This window comes from Chaetura pelagica, unplaced genomic scaffold (genome assembly GCF_000747805.2).
Source record: "Chaetura pelagica isolate M959 unplaced genomic scaffold, ChaPel_1.0 scaffold346, whole genome shotgun sequence".
Taxonomy (NCBI): domain Eukaryota; kingdom Metazoa; phylum Chordata; class Aves; order Apodiformes; family Apodidae; genus Chaetura; species Chaetura pelagica.
Window position 1 is genome coordinate 2891882 of NW_009953797.1, and position 9710 is coordinate 2901591.

At 39.2% G+C, this 9710-nt stretch overlaps 1 protein-coding gene across 3 annotated transcripts in view; it reads left to right on the plus strand.

Annotated features, from left to right (window-relative positions):
• OGDHL (oxoglutarate dehydrogenase-like) overlaps window positions 1–8600 on the plus strand; it is a 46315-nt gene extending 37715 nt beyond the window's left edge. For 2 of the 3 annotated variants that reach the window (XM_010001132.1, XM_010001135.1), the window contains 6 exons: window positions 2847–2918; window positions 4198–4323; window positions 4929–5001; window positions 6630–6793; window positions 7403–7557; window positions 8340–8600. In XM_010001132.1, coding sequence (XP_009999434.1) covers window positions 2847–2918; window positions 4198–4323; window positions 4929–5001; window positions 6630–6793; window positions 7403–7557; window positions 8340–8463 — 714 coding nt within the window. In that variant the 3' untranslated portion in view covers window positions 8464–8600. The remainder of the gene's footprint in view (window positions 1–2846; window positions 2919–4197; window positions 4324–4928; window positions 5002–6629; window positions 6794–7402; window positions 7558–8339) is intronic. The other variant, XM_010001134.1, reaches the window with a different exon arrangement.
• Window positions 8601–9710: the final 1110 nt, after the last annotated feature.

The window sequence follows — 9710 nt, forward strand, 5'->3', positions numbered from 1 at the left end:
CCTAGGAAGCTAGATTCTTAGGCTTCAGTAAGAAAGAAGTCCTTTCTGTTTTTGTGAAGTATGTTGGTATAAATTCTGCACTATTTTCGGTTGCAATTAAATCATAGGAAACAACTTTGAAACTTCTTAAAAAATAATTGACATTGGGTAACTTTGATACAATAAAAAATTTCCCTCTTCTGAAAAGGAGAATGTTTCTGCAGGCTGTTGACTCTGTTCTTAGGTGGCTGGTAGGAGAAACTAGACAATGTTTTAGAAATTGCAAGCTCTGTATACAATGTTCCATTAAGTTTATATCAGCAATAGGATTGTTCTTCGAATATTTTGAATTATTTTAAAGCTTACATGAACATCTGTGTTAATTTTCTCCTTTTCAAATGCATTAACGTTCATGAATTTATGCATGTATGTTTCTAGTTTTCTATGAAGAAAAGCATAGCGTGTGCCACAGTGGCAATCTCCATCTGTAAAAATGCTCTAGACCCTTTAGTACAAAATGCATCAGTTCCATTCTCACAAACAATTTAGTTTATTTCCATTCAATCATAATCTGTCCCGATACACTGAGGTGTATTCATATCTTATTAATGGTTTCCATACCCATTTATGCATAAAGAATAAAGGGTTTGATGCTGGTCACAAGAGTTCTGATAAATTCATTTTTTAAAATGAATCCTGAGGGACAGCATGAATGTGTTCTCAGCAGGAGGTGTGGTCCTCTGCAGGGGAGCACTCAGCTGAAGGGAGCTGGTTCTTTACTATTTACAATACAGTTAATCTTTCTTTTCTCTTAGCCACTGGAAGCCAAGATTTTGCCCTGATCTTCTGAAACATGCTAATTTTGCTACTAGCGTCAGGTGTTTTGAGAATATGTAAGAATCCCACCAGGCTGTTGAAATGCCTTGTCTTCCCAGAGGAGCTTTCATTACAGGAGTGTTACTCTCTCTGTAACTACAGTGTTGGGGACAGAATGATTTGGGGAAGGATTCATAATGGGATATGGATCCCTTCACCTCTAGGTCATGCATTCACAGGCAAGTTGGCTGTGATTGAAAGACTATGCTTCCTAATGGCTCCTTGGGGGCTCATCTGAAAGTAGCTAATGGATTCAGTATGGGTCTCACTGGATAGGTGGTCACAGCAGCAATAAACCCTGCCCCATCCCATGCAGCAATTGTTGGCAATCTGACTGGCAGTGTCAGCAGGGAAGTCAAAGATTGATGTGAACATTGAAGCTCTGGACTGAGGTTGTTGCTGGGGCAACATATGTGTAGATGCTAGGAAAGCTTTGTGAGTTTCTACTGTAATTGTTTGATAGTAACATCTCTGTTTCCAGCATGTGAATTCAATGTGCTTGTGAAGCACTGTGGTTGTACATGTATAGGTTGTGCTTAGTGTAGGACTTGATTTACAGCAAATAGATGTATACAGTAGAGGTATTGCAATATTGGACTGTTACTGTGCATTGTAGTTTTAAGCAGCTTTACTTCTTGTTCTCAAGTCCTTATCCATTTGTGACCAGATTATTTGGCATCTCAAAATTGGAGACAGACTTCAAAAGAGTAATTGTGCAAGGCACAGTTCCTGGCTGTTTGTTTTACTCCTCTATTGCCATTGCAGTATTTTTCCCTTAGTCCGCAGAGTCAAGTGAATTCTGCATTTGGAAGCAGGAAGGATGATGTGTTGAATCAAGCTGTCAAAATAATGAGTGATTTTGGACATCATACATTAAGGTTTCAACAGAGGAAGTTATGATGAGGGATGGTGTTATAAAGAAAAAAGCTCTCTATGACCATTGTTAGCTTAGAAGCCATGGAGAGATTTGGGATGTGTAATAGTCTATGAGTGCAGGTTAAAATACCTTGCAGCTGTCTCCAAAATGAAAGACCTTTCTAACAGTAACTGTCACTTGAACAAGCAATAGGCTGCCAGCATTAGCAATAAATATTAAAAAAAGCACACTGCATTCTCTTACAGCTTTCTCTCATCCATAATAAACAAAGGCATGAGAAGGAAGAGAAGAGATTCTGTTATACTGCTTATTCCTGATACTGGCTGTGACCAGCATGCATTTTTTGCTAGTGTAAAATGGATCTAATGATGTTTGTGCACTAAAAGAAATTACCTTGGGTACTGCTAGTGAGACAGCACATGTGAGTGTTCAGTGCTTTGACAGAACATAAAGTGCTACCTCAGGAAGCAGAAATTAATCATAGGTTAGTTTGGCAGATAATGTGTACATGGTTTTGATCCATTTTAGCTAAAGCATTCCTCTAGGCTATTTTATCCTATACTGAACAGTGAGCAATGGTAAGAGAGAGATCCTGAGTGTGCTTGTTCTGTAGCTAATAGCTCAAAGATAGTCAGCAGTTAACTTTGTGTTTGTGCCTGTTCAGCATGCAAGTGAGGTTTGGCCCAGAGAAGTGAGTCACTGCAGTGCAGGGAGGCATACAGTGTTTCTCCTCCTGACATGCCTCCAGCTCCTTTCTGCCCTGCATTAAGGTCATTCTTGTGCCCACATGGACCTACTGCCCTTTTCACTGCTCTTCATTGTGCAGCTGTACTGAGGCTAGAAATTAAAGCTAGTAAAGGCCCTGGAAATCCATGTAAAACCTCATCTTCTCCTATAAAAACAGTTTACAGAAGACAAAGAATTCCAGTCCTGTGGCACGTCTTCTCCTCTCTCATTACTGCTGCCATTGATGCCTTTGGCTGAGGGGGCAGGTGTGCAGCCTGGTTTAGAGCTGCCAGGGTGACAGGACGTATTTATGCAGTGAGTGACCTAGACTGATGTCTAACTGCTGATTTGGCTTTATAAATACTGCTTTAAATTATATCTTTACCAGGGTCCAGAGCATTCATCAGCCAGGCCTGAGAGGTTTCTACAGATGAGCAATGATGATTCTGATGCTTATCCAGTAAGTAGATTTGTCAAAGGCTGTGTCCTTTTTTTTGCTTTTCACATCTTAGGGGTATTTTTTTTGTAAGAAGTCTCCTTTTAGCTAGGTATAGTGGGTTAAGTGCGTTGTTTAGCTTCAGGAGTTGGTGTACTTGATCCCAGTAAAAGAAGTATGCGGTGTGTGCTGCTTCATTTCAAAGCTGAGGCCATACACAATCAATCTACACAGCATGATCTTTTTATGACTGTTTCACAGGGTAGGTAAGTCTGCATGTTTATATTGCTGTGCATATTGCAAACGGGGGTCTCTAGCTAATTTCCAAGGCCAAGTGGAGCTACTTCTTGCTTTTTGCTGCAGAGCTAAGCTGTACTGCTGGGAGCTAAAATAAGTGACTTCTACATTTCATTCAACTAAGACCTTTATACATGGGTCCTTCGTTTCTACATATAAAGTACACAGTTCTAGGGGATACTGGGCATCTACTTCCCCACTGCAGATTTCCCAAGAAACACTGCTATACATTAATTGAAAAGCCCACCAATTAAAAATAAAGCAAAATAAAATTGATATTTAAGTTTTGGCCCTGAGTTTGTCTCCTTTGGGCCAGTGATAATTCTAAAGCCATGTCACGCATATAAAAGTTATTTTTGTCAGTGTACTGTCAGAATAAAAACCTGTTTGATTGACTACATTCAAGCACTGTCATTTGCACATAATAAGCAAGTTATAAATTTTATCACAGAAAGTAGGAGCTCAAACCATAGACCAGGAAATCATTAGATGCTGTTCCAATCTGTTTGTATTATACCTATATATATGCTTACCTAATATGTATGTACGTAGATATGGGTTAGAAAACCCCTGTATTCACAAGATTCATAAATAGAAAACATGAAATTTATGTATAAGATGACAGGAGACGTATCAAATAAAGAGACAGTTAACTATACACTCAAAAAATGAATTCTAGTTGTAAGATGCTTTGAAAGAGATTTTATTTTGTGTCTTCCACCTACTGAATTTCTGGTCCTCCCCCTTCCTTCTTGGACTTCCCAGCTTGCTGAATCTAATAGAAGCTTTTTGCCTTCATTTGCACACATTTTTAGGAAGAGTTAGGAACACAAGATAATGATTTGTAGAGGTGCTTCCTTAGGTAATAATATGATCTCAGCAGAGATCTGCTAATTAAGGTTTTTGAGGGAGGGAGTTGCTGAGAGTCAGAAATAGAAGAATTGCTTTCAAGCCTTTTTTTCCGATCTTTTGGACACTTTTCTAATGTCTTTAATGTCTCTCTCAGGAGTTCAGTGAGGAGTTTGAAGTTTCCCAGCTGTATGAATGCAACTGGATTGTGGTGAATTGTTCAACTCCAGCCAATTACTTTCACGTCCTCAGAAGGCAGATCTTGCTGCCGTTCAGGAAACCGGTAAAGTTACTCTAATGGACTTGATTATTCTAGTTATAGTAACCCTCACATAAAGAGAGGTCTCTGTTTGCATGTGAGATACTGCTGAAAAGAATGAGAATTGTTGGTGGAAAACCTTATTTGAGCACAGATTGAATGGAATGAAACTCAACTCTGACTTAACTATGATTTTAAAACTTGACTTTCAGCTTTACTTCCTTCTGGCTGGTCAGACCTTCAGATGAGCTTGTCAAGACACTGTGTAGCTAACAGGATGCATAACTGTAATCTGCATGTCTAATTGCTGGTGCTTCAAAAATCCTAAGATGCAGCTGTTGGATTTTTTACTGGTTCATAGCCTGGGTTTTCTTTTTTCTCAAAGAGAAGCATAAAAAATGTTTTTTGAAAGTCTTTAAAGGGAGTGGACTACCCAAATATCTTGAATAATTTTGAAACTTCCTAGGCTTTCAAAACAGGAAACAATTATTTGCTGTGTTTGCTATTCACATTAATTTGATCTATAGCATATTTGGTTTGTGGTTTTTGTATTAACAGTGTTATAAATGTTGCATGTAATAATGTAGATAAAGCAGCTCCTGAATGTTGGAAAAAATTCTGTCTTACAGCTGATTGTTTTGACACCCAAGTCACTGCTGAGGCATCCAGATGCTAAATCCAGTTTTGATGAAATGGTGTCTGGTAGGTCATCTTAAAGAATTATGGACAAATAATTGGCTATACTAAGCTGCCTGTCAGACTGTGAAGAAAAGAATCTGCTCTGGAGAGTTTGCCTTTTCCTTTGGCATAATTTCTGTGTATCTGTTGTTGTGAGATCTAGCATGAACTTTTGCTGAAAAGTTTGTGTTCAAATATGGATTCTTAGTTTTATTAGGTATCTTGACTGCTGTCAGAAAATGGTAGCTGCTTTTTAAAAGGCTGTTAAAAGCCAGTTACAGTGTTTGGACTTGATGATCTTAAAGGTCTTTTTCCAACCAGAGCGATATTGTGTAAAGATGCTTACATATTACATTCTCTTCTTTTTGTAGGTGAGTAGAGTTTGCTTCTCAAGTAAAGACAGTTGCTCTTTTTTTTATTACTATTCAAAAGCTTTGTAGAATGAGTCAGATTAGAAATTCTGTTGGGATCATGATTGGTCATTTTGTCTTGGGAATCCCCTCTGCTTGAGGCTAACCCGAAGTAGTGGCCAAATGCCTAATTAACATGAATTCTGATGTACTCCCATGTGCCTGCTGAAGAGGACAGCAAGTAGTGAAGTATTGCTGGCTCTCAGCTAATTCTTTTTGCTCTGATTTTTAAGTGAAAGCTGAGAAGAAGAGGAACACTGACTCCAGCTGACCCAATGGAGCACAAATTCAGCCTTTTGTAATGATAAATTCTGCTGTTCAGGGAGACAGGATAATTCTGATATAAATCAGTTCCTCTTTCATATGTTTTTGCTGCTGTTTTTCTTCTTCCAAGATAAATGGTTCAAACAGGAGCTTATTCTCCTGGTAAGTGGGTGTGCTGATTCGGATTGGGAGGTCATGCCACTGTATGCTACCTTGCAGTTGGTTAATATGGGAATAGTTCTAATCAATCATCTGAGAGAGCAAAGAAAAGGATCTTTTAGAACGTCAAGTCCTGTTTCCAGTTTCACGTATCCCAAACAAATTGTTCTCCTGAGAGATGATATCATAGGGGAAAAGGTACCTAGCAGTAAGGATATGTCTCTGAAACTCTGTCTTACCACTTGTACATCTGGCTCAGTAGTATGGTAATTCTTCCTTTGGCTAATGCCATTTTAGCTCTCAAACATAAGTGTAAATCATGTAAATATATGGCAATAATGTAATGTGTGTGCTTGTGTAAATATTTCTGCAGTTGCTAGATTTAGTTGCATTATGAATATGTGCTATGCTGCTATATAGAAATGTTCTAAACCTATAATAATGTTACATGGTTGAGATCATCTTGGAAAGAAGAAACGGTATTTCAGGTAATGCTCTGAAAAAAAACTAAGCAAAGGTGAGCTATCCAATCAATTTAAAATGAAAGGTGTCATGCCCAACACAAAGCTAAAAAAAATTCCACTGTTAATATGTTTCTGTCTGTGAAGTATAAGAGAGTGGATTATTGTCAGTCTTTCGACTTCTTGAAACTGAACAGCTGACAGTCATTTTAGCAGAATGACCAGTCCGAAAAGTAGGAACGGAGAGACAGCAGAATACTGTGACCTGCTGCTGGCTCAGTAAAGGAATGCTTCTTGGGCTGCTTTATTACAATGTCATTTCCACTGAGAGCACTTGTCTAATTTGTGCTCTAACTAGGTACCACTTTCCAACGCGTGATTCCTGAGAATGGGCCGGCAGCTCATGCCCCGCATGAGGTCAAGCGAGTGATATTCTGCACTGGAAAAGTGTACTATGATCTTGTGAAAGAGAGAAAGAATCAAGACCTGGAGAAACAAGTAGCTATAACCAGGCTTGAACAGGTGAGCTCCCTGATCCTCAAAGGTAGGGTTCTTGGGGACATTTTCAGCAAGGAGTTCTTATGCTTTTTAAATAGATTTCACTTGCCTGAAAGGATGGTCATAGCACTTTTACAGCACTTTGCGTCTTACAGGGCATTATCTAACCCTTCATGGCCTTGTGGAGAAGGAACAGGTCAATAGTATTCTAGGCAATGAGATCCAGAAAGCTTGACAAGTTTTTCAGAACAACATAATGAACTGAAGGCTATATGATGGCACCTTAAATTTGTATATCCAGTCTGCTAGGTTTAACTGTTCTGAATAGTATGCTTTGCAGCTGTATTGTCATGCTCTGTTTAAGGACTTGTTAGAGCTGCTTTAATAGAAAAACTGTAGGAGTGCAGAAGATCTGGACTATGACCTTCTGTTCATTCTGGTGCAACTGTGAGATGAATTTGTATTCATTTCTGACTGCATGAATTCAGTTAAATATGAGTCACTTAAAAAAACTAAGTACTAAATGGCTAATTACAATGGTTGATTGTGATACTCAATAGGTAAAAGGCTTTCTTATCATGGACTAACACCATGTAAGATAAAACTTTGCCAGTTATTACCTTCCCTTTCCAGATCTCACCATTCCCCTTTGACCTGCTGAAAGAAGAACTGGAGAAGTATCCAAGTGCTGATCTAGTTTGGTGTCAGGAGGAACACAAAAACAGTGGATATTACGATTATGTCAAACCTCGTTTCCGCACTATTGTGAACCACAGTCGACCTATATGGTATGAGACTTGAAGTGGTTGCTTTGTCTCCCAGGCTGATTTGTTTGCTTTTACATTTGCTTGTCATTTTTGGGGGTTGGGGTATTTTTGCTTTTAAATTTGTTTTTAATTTGAGGATGTTATTAATGGGTAAGTCAGGTTCTTCACAAATCAAAACCTCTGAGTCTGGGTTCTTGGGTGAAAGAGGGAAAAGTCTGGATGATTATTTCTCAAATGCGTTGCACAAGTCTTGCTCCTCCTTGTAGTTCTAAAAGAAAACCAGTAGCAACTAGCTCTGTGTATTTATTGCCACATAGCACAACACTTAACTGTCCTGGATTTATCTCTGTTTTTGTCTAAGATACTGTCTTTTAAGAATTTCACTCCAGATAATAGGTTTCTGGAGGAAACAGTTTTTTGTAAGAGCTCAGTCCAGGTACCTTTGCATTTATTTTATATGATTGACTCTCGGACGTGCCCATCCAGCTGTCAGAGGAATAAGTCTTCATCACCAAAAGCAAGTTATCTCTTTATTAGGCAGTGTAGCTGGCTGCCTTCAGAGGGATGGGGAAAAAGAGACATTTTAATATTGACATACAGGGAGGGAGAAGGGGGAAGTTGACCTGAAGTTATAACTGGTGATGCAACTTAAGTTGATTTTTATTTAAGAAAGATTGATGATTAAATGTCAAAATCTGCCAAGCTGACTCAGATGCACTTAGCAGTATGTTCTCATGCTTGTTAGTGTCAAAATAGTCTTTGTTCTCACCTCATTTGTCTGCCCAATTCTTTTTGTCTCAAAGGTATGTTGGCCGAGAGCCTGCTGCTGCAGCTGCCACAGGCAACAAGAACACACATCTGGTGTCACTCAGGAGATTCTTGGATACAGCTTTCAACCTGGAGGCCTTTGAAGGAAAGACATTCTAACTGCAGAGCACTGACACCCATCTCTGACAAGTAGTGTTACAAATCACTGCATCTGAAAGAGGAAATAAAAGTGGGGAAAATATTGGAAGTTATGTGTTTTTGCTTTACCAGATAAAACAATTCAACAGCTGCCTTCATTAATCTGCACCTTGCTCCTCAGTTTGTTAGGAAAAAAACACATAATTCCAATTTGCCTTTCACCATTTTTTTGTCACTTTTCTATTTAGATTGGGACCTCTTTGGCACAAGGAGAGAGTCTCCTATCCAAGGATGCAGCATCTATCTCAGTGAGGCTCCAATTTCAGTTTGTGGGCACTGTCTAATGACTGTAAGTAATTAGAGCAGGCATACAGACAGCATGATAGTTATGCACATCCCAAAAAAAGAGGAGAGCACATTTGGGAGCCACTAAGGTGCGTGGTTACAAGGAAAATGGTCAAGTTATTTCTAGGTATACTCTACGTGAAACCGAAGAGTAAAGAGTTGGTAGATGACTTTGGTAGAGAAATGTACTGGCTGTGGCTGTGGGAAGGACATGGTAAGGTAACCTGGTGATGTGAGGAGGAGGCTGGAAATAGGGAGTCAGCTTACAAAATTCCCAAATTATAGGTGATAACAAAAGTGGTGTGGAGCACTTGGGTGTAAGATGAAAGAGGGTGATGAAGACACAAATAAAGGGGACCAAGAGAAAGTTTGTTGGGAGTAGCTGTGGAGGGAAGAAGTCTACACCAGACCACAGCTGACAGAGCAGTGGGTGATCAGCAGGAGAATTCAGCATCAAATGACTTCAAAAGTAAGAGGTGACAACACCAATTGCTCCCACTCCTTAGGCTGCCTGATTTGATGCTCTTTGGTATCAGATAATTGTCCTGAGTGTGCTTCTGAGATGTAGTTGTGTTCTTGGCAGTGAGTTTTACCCTGCTGCTGCTGTGCTGGCTGTGACCTACTAAGTCTTGACAGTTTATGCCTGATTCAGTCAGGTGATGCTGGAAAGATTCTTGTCTTGTCAAAATTAAAAACTGTATTAAAAACTTTAGCTGTGATCAGGTACTACTTATGCAAGCAGGTTACCAAAAAGGGCTGTGTGTCTTATGCTGTCCCTTTATTTGGCCTGGAGACAAGGCAATGGTGAAAAAAATTAGCCTGTCAGAGCATAAAATTGTCATGGTAAGGTTCTTGCCATGGGATCCAGAACCAAACTTAGTCTAATATTAATGAAACTCTCTAGCATCCTTTTAAATTAGGCT